This window comes from Schistocerca piceifrons, chromosome X (genome assembly GCF_021461385.2).
Source record: "Schistocerca piceifrons isolate TAMUIC-IGC-003096 chromosome X, iqSchPice1.1, whole genome shotgun sequence".
In the NCBI taxonomy this organism is placed as follows: Eukaryota; Metazoa; Arthropoda; class Insecta; order Orthoptera; family Acrididae; genus Schistocerca; species Schistocerca piceifrons.
In genome coordinates this window covers 441,104,179-441,120,775 of record NC_060149.1, presented here as the reverse complement: position 1 = coordinate 441,120,775, position 16,597 = coordinate 441,104,179, and the positions used below count along the sequence as shown (strand labels likewise).

Genomic DNA, 16,597 nt, shown 5'->3' with positions numbered 1-16,597 from the left:
CAGAGCATCCTTTCAGCATACCGGTACATCAATGATATTCTACATTCTGTTTTGTTGCCCTTCATCGCGGGTCATCCTGGGCTTACATGTCAGTAAGATAATGCCTGTGTGTACACGATGAGAGATTCAGCTGCTTATCTTCATGTTTTCCAAACCCTACCTTGCCCAGCAAGGATGCTGGGCCTCTCCCCAAATGAGAATTTTCACAGCATTGTGGACAGCATCCTCCAACCAGCTTAAGATTTGATGATGTAATGTGCCAAATTGGCAGAATTTGGCACGATATCTCTCAGGAGAACATCCAGCAACTGTATCAATCAATGCCAAGCTGAATAACTGCTTGCATAAGGGCCATATGTGGATCAACATGTTACTGACTTGCTCAATTTGTGAAGCTCTTTCTATTAAACAAATCATCGAATTTTTCTGAAACTGTAATTCTTTGTTTGTCTGTACATGTACATCATATATACAGATTTCCATCCCATTCAGGTAATTCCTTCTAGGTGCTTTAAAAAAAAAGTATAACAAAAACAAAACAGAAACTCACTTTGGTATACGTCACATTTCCTTAGTTACGATGGAAAATAGCACAATAATTAACAAAAGATAGAAAAATGTCCAAGCAGTCCAAGATTTCTTTACATGTTTGTATATGTTAACAAATTAATAAGATACAGACTTAGATAATAATAGATTATTGAGAGCGCTAGCATAATGCCAGACAAGATGTATAAAGACATTCAAGGCATGAAGAAGATGCTGAGAGAGGCTGAGAGATAATGGCGTTCTAATAAAAATATTATGAGCTGGAAGAAAAGGTGTACAAAACAACTTGCAAAATTATTTATAGAATGTTTGTTAAAGAAAACAATTACCCAAAACTGGACATCATTGTCATTCTCCTTCCGTGATGTACAAAATATTCAGTTATACAGCCACCAATCACATTGAAAAAAATTAGATTTTAATCAGCCAAAGGAACAAGCTGGCTTTACAAGTGGATATAGCACAATGGGTCTCTTGCAAGTTATAAAATAAATCACAGAATGAAGCAATGAGTATGAACTAACACTTTGTCTGGGATTCATTGATTTCGAGAAAACTTTTGTCTCAGTTTCAATAAAATTTGGACTAAAACACCTTGGCAAACAAGGCACTGATTCAACTCATGTTAGTATACTGAGAGATACATACTGCTTTCACTGATTTTCTTGACACATTTATGTACACAATGTCAAAATTGTCACCATGTGAACAGAAGCAAGAGAGAATGTAGGTTTATTTGGACCTTTATCCATATGGAAGAGAGTATGCTGACAACTAGAGGGGCTGGATAAAAATATGAAAACACCATAAGAAAGGCATGCTTGAACATAAATGCATGTGCTAGCCAAGCCCATAGGTTTTGCTGTTCTATTTGGCCACAAATGGCACTTGTGCGATGTCCTCAACATGCTGCAAGATTAATGTTTCACTCGCAAACCATGTCAGTGTCAAAACAACATGAAAGGAGCTCCAGAACCATGGAATTGCAGGGTGAGCTGGAATTCGAACCACTCATCAGTAATCCAAATGTCCATAACAGAGAAACATGATGGCAAAGCCACAGAACCAGGACTCTGGAGCATTGGAAGAAAACAGTTTGGTTGTATGAGTCTTGTTTCACACTGTTTCCAACTTCTGGCCAAATTTACATCCCACTAGTGAAACATAGCGAGGGTATAGTGATGATTTGGGCAGCAATATTGTGGTATTCCATGGGCCCCATAGTTACTCTGCAAGGTCACATTACTGCCAAGGATTATTTGACTATTTTGGCTGATCAGGTCCATCCCATGGTACAATTGAATGCCAATGGTTTTCCTGAGCTGTATTAGGCATGGCAATGTGTTGTGGTTATGGTGTTTCCATATTTTTGTCCAACTCTTGTATTTCAAATCCATCAAAAATAAATAAGAAAGCTGGCTTCATCATTATGATTTCAACATACCAAATTTTTAAAGTTATGTGCTTTGACAACACCAACGAACCCTGATATTCTTATCTCCTACATCATTATAATGCATGCTTTTATATTATAAACACTTTATAGAATATTTGGTCAAAAATAACACTAAATGGTGGCCACCAATCATCATACAGGTCACATCTCACATCTTATTCCAGCATCTGAAATTAAAACTACATGAAAAGCAACTTGAATCATGGTAGATCATTTCAAAGAAATCAGAGGAGGGCCGGCCGGAGTGGACGAGCGATTCTAGGCACTACAGTCTGGAACCGCGCGACCACTATGGTCGCAGGTTTGAATCCTGCCTCAGGCATGGATGTGTGTGATGTCCTTAGGTTAGTTAGGTTCTAAGTTCTAGGGGACTGATGACCTCAGAAGTTAAGTCCCGTAGTGCTCAGAGCCTAATCAGAGGTGGTTGTGAAAGCTATTCCAGAAGACTGGTTTCAGAGTATTTACCAGTACTGAAGATACATTATTCCAAATACTTATGAGGCACACCTGACTGCTAGTGAAATAGCACATCAATCTTCACCATGCCTAAATTATTTCAGGACAAAAAATTCATTCTCAGTCTCTACTTAGTGGTTCTCAAACACTAACAAAGAGTGTATGCAAATTTCCTTATTTCACTAAAGAAATTTAAAATTTATGAAATTATATGATAGAGTAGTTACCTCGTGATAGTACAGTACTCGTTCTGGGTGTGTGTGAAATGGACTTAGGTTCAGAGTCAGTTGGTGTGGATACTGGAAGAGGAGGGGGTGGTGGGGCAGGGGGAGAATGATTCACACTTCTCTGCAGGCTGCCATCATCAGAACTCTGTTCAGAGTCGAAAGTCATTTCTGTAACTCGGCATATCAAACAATACTGATAAGTGACAGTAATATGGTTAGTTAACTACTTAAGTTAGTTAACCTTACAAATAGGTTATTTGTATGCAGTTCAGCAAAACAGAAAATCCTTACGTCAATTTTATTGGAGTAGTACTAACACTGTGCACATATATGGAAGTTTTTAGAGCTGATAGATGCAAAGTCTCTAGCAAGAAAACTTATTACTAGTGACACATTTGCTAAACAAAAGATACTGCAGATATGGTTGAGCATAGATAACTGTTACTGCTGTTGCAGGAGCCAAATAAATTACAATTTGAATATAAAATCTGTTCTCAACATCATAGTTATTTGCCATACGTGGTCTTGGTATAGCTAGTACACTGTAGTGTTTCTCAAGTCTCTTAGCCACCAAACACATTCATTCTGAAGGCATCTATAGTGTTCCATGTCATTAGATTCATTCTTTATCTTCGGGGTTAACATAAAATGAAGTGTCACCAGGAACTCAATGTGGAAAACTACAGATTTACATTTTTTTATTTCAATAAAATTGCAATTGAGGTAATGCTTAGCACAAGCTCATATATGTTTTTCACTTTTACTGATAAGAAACAGTTTCTTCTACATTCACAGCACACTTTTACACACAAAAACCTCTGTGCACATTGAGACAGGAAAATGGGACAGCACATGATAGAAGGAAAATAAAAGAACTGAAGTAGTTATGTTCTTACATATAAGTACATTTATTCACTTTCACAATACATATTATCAGATAACAATCAATATAATTAAAAATATACATTCAAATCACCTTTTACAGTAAAAATGGCAAAGGTAAACAAATCTGTTATAACAAACACCATACTACACAATATACAAACAAGGGATCTTTGGAATGCAAGAATTCAATACACAGTTGAAAGAGACACCACAATTAGCTATCATGGACAATGGACAGTTGCTTTCTTTTTTTTTTAGACAAACAACAACAACAGGTCACTACATAAAACTCCACTTTTTGATAATGAGTAAGACAGCAAATTCATCAAACAATTGACAAGTTCACAATCACATCTCCATGTATATTAAAAACATATAGTGTTTACTGCAGGCATTATAACCTTTTAATAATACATAAATTGTATTTATGTTAAGCTGAGTTTATTATTATGAGATTAAATATATACATCCTGTATGTTATCCACTGTGTCATCTGTTTCATGAAAATACTATACAAATATACCAAAAGCAATTTCTTGGGGTAACGACAGATACAGAAATGTAAATCGCCAAAAAGAAATGAATGCAATTAGATAGACAGCACAGGTTCTAATGTGTATTCTCCTACCCCATCTAAAACATTTGCCGGTTTCTTTTCTTACTTATTTATGTTAGGTAAATGAAGTATTAAAAATTATTTAGTTTACAGCTGTTATTTCAGTTTTCCACATACAGTATCACTACAACACAGCATTCACTTTGCACTGTCTTTTTTTTCTCTCTCTCTCTCTATATATCAGTGCATTAAGAGCTTTTACAACATTATAATAAGCTTGACGGTACTTAAATGGTAGAGGTATTGAAAATGAACTTCACTTAGCATGTGGAACCCAACAATATTAAAACTTTCTAAGTCACTTAAATGTGTGATACCAGGTAGACTGTTAAAATACAGGAGTATCATAATTCAGAAATTAAATGAAACTTAACGTATTAAATTTAAATGTCATATAATATTAACTAATATTGAATGCTGAAATTATTCCTAAGAGCTTGACTATTTAATCAAAATCTAAGTGAGGTGATGGTGATGTAACTGTTTATAAACAAATAATAATAATTCTGTGGCAAATTTTGATAAAAATCTACTTAAAGCTTTTTAATGCCAAATGTATACTGTTGATGCAAAGAAACTCTAATTACATACAATTTCATTTTTTCTGCCCACTCTGCAGCATCAGTATTCACACAAACTCATCACTAAACTTCACTGCTATCCAGACAAGACTGAAATACAGTGCTTCTTCTTTGAGAATTTATGCAATAAATGACAGACTTTTTCATTCTTCTGGATGTAACTTCATTGTGTTTGCACATAGAATATACGGTGAATTTGCTACAAAAATTAAATGTAACTGGCAGAAGATTACCAAAGTGCATTATAAATTTCAGGAATAAGTTACATTACTTAGCTAACAAAGCCAACAAATAAACATATAGATACATACACAAAATAACAACACATCAGATGTAGATGACAGAAAAATACTTAAATAAAGGAAAAAACTGTGAAGCAGGTGTGCCAATAAGAGAAGTAATGCTCTAAATCTATATAATCTGTAATATACTTGTGTATAAAATGTTGTATATACAACACAAATGTTCTAGTGTATTACTAAATCTGTTGCATTATGCAGAAACAAAGAGTCACAAATTAACATGGAGCACAATTAACATTGAAAGAATATTAATTTTCCAGCATATGCATGAAGATTAAAAAGCTGATGAATGATAGGCGCTATGGCAACAAGACATTGAAACCAATATATAAAGAAATTTTAGTTGTTTTCTTAGACGTTTTCAAAGTTAATCTGCCACAGGACTGGTTTTAAAAAGGAAAAAAGAGAATAGTACTGTGCTTGTTCATGTTTTGCACTATAATTTATACACTGCAGTTTTGTTAATTTGCAATCTCAGACTCAGTTCAAAGGTTTTTGGTTTTCCTTGATTGTAATAGGGAGTTGACTGTAACAAATATTCCAGTCCTTAACAATGATCAATGGACAAACAAAGCAATCACTGTTCTTCTTTACACCAGAAGCATGACCCTATGTTTAAAATGTGTGTAGATAACAAGAAAAAATGGAATGAAAAAAGCTAGATGTATTTAAAATGTTGTTATATAAAATGACAGTAAATACTAAATGAGCTGTACTGACAAAAGGTTAGATAAGAGGAAATAAATCTGCGGAGAAATCTTGAGACAAGCAGAGATACCATGTTGTGGCACAGGTGAACTCATTCAGTATTAGTTTATTTACAGTAGGTTGGGATACATAAATTGAAGATATATTTTATAGTGATGAGAAAATTGTCTGTGTTATGCAAACAAGAAAAACAAAGCTTGAAATCAGTAAGGATTAGTAAAGGGACTAGCTGAAGGTATGAAAATCCGTTACTCCTCATTTTATATCATTAGAGTTTAAATCCTGGACACCCTGTTTTCACTAAGTTCTGTCTAAAACTGAACAGCAATAGTAAAGATTCTTTTTAAATGCTTAAATTCTTCTTTATGAATATCAATCTTTTATATAGTTTTAATACTATCAGTGACTAGATAAATTAACAGTGTGCCAGTTCTTTTATATTTTTATATGGCAGTACTAATGTCAGCCAAGTTTATGGTTTTAAGCATTTATGAATGCTTAATTCTGAAATCTATTTTCAGTATAAGAAAATGACCATGTTAAGAAATATTAAGCAGAAAAGTAAAGTTTCAAGTATCAGAAAAATCTAGGCTTTCCCATTATAGCACAGATATAGCTCAACACCAAAGCAAGTGAAGGGTGCAGATGTCAATAATTTTCTACAAGCATAAATGCAGCATGTGTAATAGATTTACTGAAATCTTTGCTGATAGAAAATTACATCAATGCACAGTGAAACTGAAAAAAATACATTTTCACCTCCCTGATCAAAAATTACCATACACATCCCACAGTTCCTAACAGTCTCTTCAATTATTCATGAATATTAATAAGTGTTTTTTAACTTCAAACCAAATTTGTCAGGTAATGTTTCCCAATTTTCATAGCAGACTTAAAAAGTTTTGGCTCTGTCACTCATTTCAGTAAAGTGAGCTTCTCTGTTCCATTCACACTTATGATATTCCTCTTTTTCTGTAAACTTTCTTTAGAAAAAGAACCATACACCACTAGGAAAAATTATCAGGGTTTTATATTTTTAATTCAGGACATGAACCTTGTGGCACAGTATGTGGTTTCCTTTGTTTATTCAAATTAGTCTTAATGTTAGCTTACTGTTCTATCACCTATGTTGCAGTTATTTTGTGTATGATTATACGTACTGCAGAATGTTAATACTCCTATCAAAGCACATGTACATCTGAGACAATTATGGATGCAGTGAACTGTAAAAACTGCAAACCATTCTTCGAAGGTAAAATGTTTTCATGAAAAAAGAATCAAATGAATTAACATTACAATGAATGCAAATATTCTAGATGCCATGACAAAAGAGAGAGGACAATCAGAAAAAAAACATTTTTTAAAAGGAATTAAATTTCCTATGATTGTTAGGCAACAGTGTAAAATGTGATCACATTTTAGAGATGAATTACTGATTGAGTAGCACCTGGACACATTGTAAACAATTAAAGACTAACTCTTTACTGCTAATGTCCCACAAAACTGGAGATCTAAATTTTTTAAGGGAGTAATATCACTAACTTAAGCACCAAAGAATGGATTATGGATAATGAAATAGCATGAACAGACAGTTTGGAAGCAATGATATCTGATGGTAAATGAAATGACACATCTATATGAGTGAGGTAGATACATATCACTGTACCAACAAGTATTATGTAAGTGATGAAGCTTTAAAATCAGCTATAGTCTCACAAATACTTCCTGTGAACAGTTAACTAATTCATGTATTGCATTGAAAACTGACCAAATGAGGAGACTGTGAAATATGATAGTTAAATCACTACATTAGCCTGACATAATGTGTAATTAGTAAACATGCAGGCCCAATGTTTATTTGCACTTTCCTCAGTTTAATAAAAGATTATCAATAATATTGTGTAAGCTTATATGAAACTATGATGAGTATTGTAACATGTCGGCACATACAGAAAAAATGTAATTAAAGTTCATAATAAAAGGCAGTCATTTCTATACAACATAACAATAAATTGTTTTTCTTCTATATGTGTGTTCTCATCTTGTGGCAGTTCTGTGGTATTACAAGGATTTTAATACCTATACTGTATCTGCTGTTCATGTGTGACACTGGATGCAAACAATTCATTCTTTGTCTGTGTAAACCATATCAGCATTTACATACTGCCACTGCTTTCCTCTGACACTGCTGCTTCAAATTTTCATGTATGTGATTTTATTGTGAAACAAATTGTTTCATTAAAGTCATTGTCGCAATGTAGTCACTTACATTCATATTGTCATAAAGTACTGGGATGTATCCCTTTCTTAGCAAATTGAAAGCCTTAAAAAACAGTGAATATTCTGGCCTTTTTGAGGACGGAGCTTGGGACTTTCCACAAAGTCCTCAAATATTTAGAAGTATCTAAATTCACCTTTCTTTCCAAGTCTTTCTTTACGAACCCAGTCAGCTGGGGCAGGAGGTGGAATTGGTGGTGAGCGTGTGGGCATTCTTCCATCACCTGACCCTCCATCACGTGGCGAATCCTTCAAAGTGAAAACACAAAGTAACTTCTCTCAGAATCATGTAAGAGACACTAGTATATAAATATAATATGTACTTCAAAGCTAAACTGTCACACACTAACTAAACAAGTGTACCATTCAATCAAAATTAAAGTCACATTACTAACTCTTAAAGCATGCATTACCTACTTAGAAACTAATAACTATACAAGGATATTTCTGAAGGTATTGTACACTGATAGGGTCATATGAATGTACACAGATCAAACAGTCTGAAACTAGTGTATTACATTTGCTGTGAGATATACACTGTCGAGTCAGATTAATGTGACAACCTACCAAAAGCCTGAATAACCACCTTTTGCAGCACACGACATGCATGAAGAGAGTCAGTAAGGTTCTGGAAGGTACTGACAAGGATGTGGAGTCACAATGACTCCAGTGTCATGCAAGCTGCACAAGGTTCCTCGGTTGAGCCTGATTAAGGTGATCCTACAGATTCCTGACTGGGTTTAAATTTGGGGAGTTTGCTGGCCAGGAGAGTGTGGTAAACTCACCACAGTGCTCTTCGTACCATGCACATAAACTAAAAACTGTGTGACATGTCGCATTGGCCTGCTGGTAAATGCAGAGGAAATGCAAACTGCATGTAGGAGTGGACATTGCCCCAAGGATGAACACGTACATGCATTGATCCATCGTGCCTTCCACAATTCTGAGATCATGCAGGAAAAGCCTCAAAAACATTCCCCAGACCATAATGCTCCCTCCTGGTTTCAGGGTGTTTGTTTTCAGATGTTTCACAGCATACATGCAAACAGCCAGATGTTCAATGCATATGGATCATAAAACATTATTCATCTGAAAAGGCCACCTGTTGCCAGTAAGTGGACATTCAGTTGCTATACTGCACCTATATTCAAGGCTTCATTATCAATTAACAACAGTCAGCATGGTTGCATGAACCAGTTGCCCGCTGCAGAGGCCCGTATGCAGCAACATTTGTTGAACAGTCATTGAGGAGACATTGGTGGTTGCCCCATGGTTCATCAGGGTGGTCAGTTACTCAACAGTTGCATGTCTATTCATCTGTGCACATCTCTGCAGTCATCATTCATCCATCATCTATGGCCTATGGTGCACCAGAGTTGCCTCGACACCAGTTTTGGAATCACCATTTTGCCATGCATGGTATACTTTAAACATGGCAGCACATGAACAGTTTACAAACTTAGCTGTTTCAGAAATGTTTCCATTCTTGGCCCAAAAGTCAATGATTTTGGATGTCAGATAAATTGCTTGTTTTCACATTAAGATAACGACTGCACTGTTTCCTGCAACACCCAACATGCTTTATATACCCTCCACTGCTAGTGCTCCCACCTCTGAGAGTGGTTATTGCATGTTGATGTCAAAAATAAACTAATTAATGTGACTGGACCATGTAAGAACAATTCATTTTATAAAGTGATCACCAGGCTTTAAGAATCAGTTGCAGTATCAATCAAAATTAGAGTCACATTACTTACTCTTAAAGCAGGCATTATCAACTTAGAAACTAAGCTGGAGCTAAGATGCTTGGAATGTTTTGGATTTAGTATTTGGCCAGAAGGAGCTTGATATATGAAATACAGGTTCTGTATTCAGAGGTGACATGGAAAACAAAAGATAGAAAATGGTAAATAACAGCAGCTAAGACTCGAACAAAAAGGGACATAAGCCAGTTAGAATATAGGGCCAAGTTAAACAAAAGTACTGTACATAGATCAAATACAAAGAATGGAAAGCAGCAAGCAAAGTTTAATGGATGTCATAAAAAACAAAACTAGAGAAACACTGACTGGAGTGACAAATGGAAGGAGAATTTATCATGTTTGCTGTCAAAGAATAACTGGAGAAGTACGAAAGTGAGCACTTTTGATGCAGGAAAAAAAACAGTAATTACATAAACATGAAATTAAAACAGCAGAGAGAAAAAATAGATGCAAAAAAATACATATTAAGTTGTCAACACAGGAAGAGGCCATTGAAGATGGAGAAGAGCTAGAAAAGTAAAAATCCAAGAAATTAAACAGCAACATGGAATCTAAAAACATATTATTTGGAAGTTCTTAACAGATTGAAACTATTGTGTTGGACCAGGACTCAAACCTGGAACCCTGATGGGTAATAACCACAGCAGGTAAGGTTCCAGTTTGGTATCCTGATCTGGGATACAGTTTTGATTGGCTAGGAAGTTTCAAAACACTGCACACTCATCAGCACAGTTACATATTCATTTTGTAAAGATATTATTCATTAGCTAAAGCTGTTCTCAACCTGAACCTTGTTTTTAACACATTATTTCTTTACTATGCATACTATTGGAGGTGATATGGCTTTTCCTTCCTCCAGCCTTTGAAATTACTTAACCAGCCAGATATAGTAGGGCTACGAGTTTTATTGTGGACTTCATACCACAGGGCCCCTCGGCTTTCCTCACTTACACAAGTCACTGCCAGAGCTGAAAGAATGACATGTGACAGAAAAACAATGCTAGCATCAACAGTGGATTGAGTCCTGGACTTCTGGATTTTTAGGCTGACACTTGACTCATTTCACCACTGTGCCATACCGTCATTCATTATTGAGCTTGGTTATGAATTTATCTGCAGGGTATCCTCCATAAAAGTTGAACAGCCACAGATTCATCGAGTCTACTAGTACTATATTGAAATACTTCAAGAAAAAGTGAAGTCACATTTAAAATTTATTGATTTTGCTTTATCTGTGAATACGCATGTGCATAATGCTCAGTCCACATTGTGTACTGGAAAAGTTTTGCAGTGTGAGGCACTGGGTTGGCAGGTCAAAACTTCTGTAAGTGCATGTTACTCTTGTCATAAGCACTAAGAAAATTATACCATAGCACTTATGACCAATGATAGGTAATGCTAAGGTTGGTTAGTTAGTTAGTTGGTTAGTTAGTTACATATTCCATGGCGGATTTTGCACAGTAGATTGTAATGATGTGGAATGAGTCATTTTACATTCACACCATAAATTAATTTGTATATATGGTTATATTCTGAACATTTGTAAACTATTATTATTATTATTATTATTATTATTATTACAGCACAAAAACAAAAAAATATACAAATGTAAGTTAGTAATTCCTACCCACCACATTACAATAATAGAAACTCTTCTACAGAGTAGAAGTTGTCAAGGATAAACTTTAGCTATTATTCTTCTTCAAAGCAACTGATCTCTGCACATTGCTCATAAAAGAGGCAAATAAAACTTTCCAATATAAATAGATTAATCATCCATTTTAGTGTCCTGATGAAGTATCCATTGATTACCATTCTTTTCTATAGCAAGAAGTGAGTTGTGTGTCAATAATCTGATAAAGCTGAAGAACTGAGGAGTTCACTACAAAATTGGAGCACCTCACAGGAAGAACAATTTTATACAAAGGTTTCTTTGAAACTGAAATAGTACCTGAAGAAATTATATGAGGATACACATGCTAGAAACCTGTAATGCATGCCTCATTTTCTTATTCATTCCTTCTATGTAATACATTTTCTTATTCATTCCTTCTATGTAATACATTTTCTTATTCATTGCTTCTATGTGATAAACTACCTCTTATTTTTAAAATGCACCATATATCACATCTTTGTATGTAAATTAGTTTCATTCCTAGAGAACTGTCAAAATTCTGTGAAAAATTTATTCTTGAAGTTCACCATCTACCATCTACTAATCAGCCAAGAGAAAAATTAATTATTTACTAGATAATTGATCTGTCCCCACCTGGCTTGCATAATGGCGGTCATAGCCCCTTGGTGGAGCATACAGAGGATTGCTGAAGACATCACTCGAGTCAACACCTCCTGGTGGATATGGAGTGACTATTGTATGTGGAACATGAGCCACTTGGCCTCTAATATTGCGTGCCTTCCACCACTTTCTGGTGTCATCAATGACCTAAAATACATATAAATACAGTTTTCAGTACCCATTAGTCTTAGCCTTGTAGAACAAAAATATGTACATGCTGGATTAAGATAACCTTGTTAACAATTATGATACCTTAAAATAAAAGAATACAAGTATAATCATTAAGCTGTTGTCAAAAATTTAAAATACTGATTAATATAACAAGGCTGCCTGTTTAAAATTGTCGAAAGTGTATTCCTACCAGCTCTAGTAGCATTTAAGATAATTTTTTACCATTTATTTCATTTCTATCCTCTAAACAACTTCATAAGACACTCTAAAACAAAATACTATGAATTCAAAATTCTTCTTTTTATCAAAACGTAGCTCAAGTTTAAGCACCTATTTCACTAATAAGTCTTATTTGTGGAAGCCTTTAATTTCCAGTACTAAGCACAACAGAGTAATTTAATTCAAAACTTGTTATCATTAAAGCTTGCATTTACATAACCAAAAGATACATTTCAAACTGAAGTAGTTATTCAGTAACATGCAGATGGATGAATACAACATACATAAATTTTATTATGTTTTGTCCCACATAATAACATTCATTGCAAAAAATAAGTAAATCTCACCTCTAAAAATTCTCCTCGTACTACAGTCAACTCTTTGTCATTATTGGCCGTTCTGGGATATGTAACCTGGACAATCTTAGCTCCACGACTACGAAGATCCTCCAACCAGCGAGCTTGATCTCTGTGAATTTCTCTTCCACCACCAGTTCTCTCAATTGAATCTGCTGAAATATCACTACGTGAACTTATATCTCTCGGTGACATTGGTACTCCTCCCATTGATGGGACTGCTGAGAAGTCTCTATCAGAACCTCCTGGACTCTGCGATCTTTCCCTAACACAGACATTACAAAAATTACTTGTAAATTGTCAGGGCATACTGACATCGGAAAATAGTATTAAAAGGGAGTATGAAATTTGAACAACATATCTCATTAATAATTCTTTAATCTATATGATAATTACAGAACTTCACAAACTGATAAAAAATATTAAACTCATTAAACAAAAACAAAAATTCTTTTTAAACAACAGTAAAATACAAAAGTAGATGCTAAATCAAGTGTTTGTTCTCTGTGTGTGATATGAAAAAGAGAGAAAATCAAGTCCTAAAAAAAGTGTTGGATTACATGGAGGTTCAAGAGTAATTTGTAATTTCAAATAATGGCAAAAAATTAAAAAAAAGCAGTGTCAAGTCAAATGAAAGCAATGAAGAAGAGTTAAAGATAAACTATAAAAGAAAGTGAATGGAGGTGAAGGGGCAAGAAATAAATTACTTAAAGAAAAAAATCATAAAATAGGAAACAACAAGAAAAATTAAAAGGAAAAGACAAGATGGGTGGAGGGAATACATGGAAAGAGAGTAGGAGAAAGGCCATCAGAAAAATGATTATCACTAGGGGACAAGATGGTTCAAATGGCTCTGAGCACTATGGGACTTAACTTCGGAGGTCATCTGTCCCCTAGAACTTAGAACTACTTAAACCTAACTAACCTAAGGACATCACACACATCCATGCCCGAGGCAGGATTCGAACCTGTGACTGTAGCGGTCGTGCAGTTCCAGACTGTAGCGCCTAGAACTGCTCGGCCACCTCGGCCAGCTGGGACAAGATGATAGGAGCATAAGGAAAGATGTAGGAAGACTTGAGTACAATGTCACGTGACTTTTGCTTATCATAGAAGTAGCTCTAGGTCAGATAGACAGGGAAGGGGGACAAAATTACCCATTGAATTGTTGAAGGAACTGAACCATCAAGACATTCACCTGCACTAATTTAGGTAAACCATGGAAACTTAAATTCAGATGGATTATCAGAGATTGAATACATGCATCTTCAGAATATGAGGCCAATATCATATCCAATGTGCTACCTCCGAGAGTGAAGGAATAATGAAATGCGATTGTTTTCCAAAATAGTGCCAACAATGTCAAGTGCAGCAGGCTTTTGATTGTTATGAAATATAAGAAATTTACAAACATGTGTCTCTCATCCATTGCACATTCAACATATCATATCACACCTGAAAAATTTGTTTTTGATCACTGGTGTCACATCTCAACATACTTAGTTTAGGGCCCTGCCACCTGTACCATTTTGAGCCTTTTAGTTTCGAACACCCAGTTTATAAGCCTAGTCTACCCATTTCAGAGGGTGGTGTAATTCTGATGATTACTTATCATGTTTGAACATCTGGTATCTTTCTTATTAGTTATAGCCTTCCTTTGTGGTTTTACGATTTTCAAAAAAAGTACTTTTTCTGGGAATAACAATGGATGTAAAAGACATTTTAACTGTGATACACAGATACTTTTCTTCAATTTACTTCCTAGATTAAATGCACTTAACACACCCAGTAGGCCTGCTGCTGGGCGAGAGAAGAAGCTAAACATGTATATACCCTCATCAGAACCACCTATAATATATTTTGTTGAAAAATCTTACTTTCGAACCTATTCCACTTTTTGGAAAGATGTATTTAAATGGGTTTAATATAATCTTTAATAGGACTGTGCAGTCATGGGATGATGTATAAAACAACACATGAAACTCAGCTACTAATAGTGCCTTTCTCTGATACCTCTCTATCTTCCTGCACTTCATCTTGTTAGATCACTTGAGGTTACACACTGTCCTTTCTGCGGTCACGAGCTCATGACGTCAGGTCACCAAGTACCTAGTGCTGCCCATAGGTGTCACAGTCAGCGAGTCAATCTCAGTCACGTGGCCTGGTCTCGAGGCAGAAAAGCTATTCTTTACATGAATATTTTGTCTATAAAGGAGGTATCATGAGGGCTGTGACTATTGGAGCAAATAAAACAGTTTACTTGCAACTGATGCAATAAACTGTTTTATTTATATTTTTTGTATGTTCGGTATTGGTATTGGTGAAACAAACTTAGTTTCTTTATTGGCATAAGTGAATGCAAGCAATTCCAGCGTTCAGAGAATGGGAAGCAGTACAAATATGACAAACATCTTAGAGAACATACTTCAAAGATTCACCCAAATAAATTGAATGTAATTGCATCTCTCCAAAAAAGTTAGTGTAAAGCCTGCGATAAAAATTTCAGTTATGAATTCAGCTTCAAGTGTCATCAGCAACATTATCTTGGTGAAATCTCAAGTAACTGAGTTGGGAGAAAGTCAATAAAGTACTGTGTGTGTAATTTTGAAGCATTGTCAAGAAAAGTGCTATTTAGACAATCTAGATGTAATGCACAATGTTCAGGTTAATATGGAAAATACACAGTTCTCAGTGTTTTCTGAGTTTGAAAAGTGGAAAGAAAATACTGAGAAGATAAAAAGGGCAATCTTTGTTAAAAAAGGTAGCTCTAAAATGGCCACTGATGGTACTAGATGGTACTATGAGACATTATTATATACGCCATCACTCAGGTCACTCTATTCCACAGAGTAAGGGTATCAGACATTCTAAATTGCAAGGAAGCAAAAAAATTGGTGGAGAGTGCCCAGTACAAAGTAAAGTTACTCAGACCTCAGGTGGTCCATACCAGGTAATATTTATTTCAAAGCATATTGGTCTTGACAATAACTCATGTCACATTAGATTAACTGAAACAAAAAGTGTCAGCATAGCTGTAGATATGATGAAGAAAATTCCTTTTATGACTACAGTGGATAAAATCAGAGATTTAGTCTCTGGTTTTGAACTGGAAAGGATTAATCTCCTAATGAGGCAGGATATTGCAAATACTAACCCAACTTGTCCTCATCAGTAACACATCAGGACGCAATTAGAGTAGAGGCCTTGGTGCATGAAATAAGCCCAGGTGATAACACAGAGCTATTTTGTAATCCCAAGGGGTAGTTAGTGAAACTATAAAAGCCTAAAAAGCTCTAATTTTGCATTAATTACAATGAATAAAGCCCAGAGGGAACTCTTGAAGAAATATGAACATGGCTGTGTTTGTGTGGATGCAACACATGAACTAAATAGACATGACTTTGAATTAACTACATTATTAGTGCTAGGCAATATGAGACAGGAGTTTCCTTGTGCCTTCCTTACATCAAACAGGAAGCAAGCAGTCTGCCCTGACACACGAAATGTAAAGTAATGCTCCTAGAAGATAAAGGGCATAGCATGCCATACTGGTTGTTTTCCCACATACTTTAATATCTTCATTCCATTTTAATTGATGGTTGACATATTTCTTACATACACTGTCATTAGTCATGCCTAAATGTTTAGGATTGCCATGAATATCCGAAGTACCTTCAAAATGCAGAAGTACAAATTACAACAAATGATTGCAAAAGTGCTCAGTGCACTGCACTG

At 35.2% G+C, this 16,597-nt stretch overlaps 1 protein-coding gene across 1 annotated transcript in view; it reads right to left on the bottom strand.

Annotated features, from left to right (window-relative positions):
• Positions 1-3,572: 3,572 nt before the first annotated feature.
• Positions 3,573-16,597, bottom strand: part of LOC124721446 (epidermal growth factor receptor kinase substrate 8-like protein 1) — a 189,701-nt gene continuing 176,676 nt past the window's right edge. Inside the window, exons 12-14 of the mRNA XM_047246427.1 lie at positions 12,854-13,127; positions 12,090-12,263; positions 3,573-8,306 (exon numbers count right to left, since the gene is read on the bottom strand). Coding sequence (XP_047102383.1) covers positions 8,175-8,306; positions 12,090-12,263; positions 12,854-13,127 — 580 coding nt within the window. The 3' untranslated portion in view covers positions 3,573-8,174. The remainder of the gene's footprint in view (positions 8,307-12,089; positions 12,264-12,853; positions 13,128-16,597) is intronic.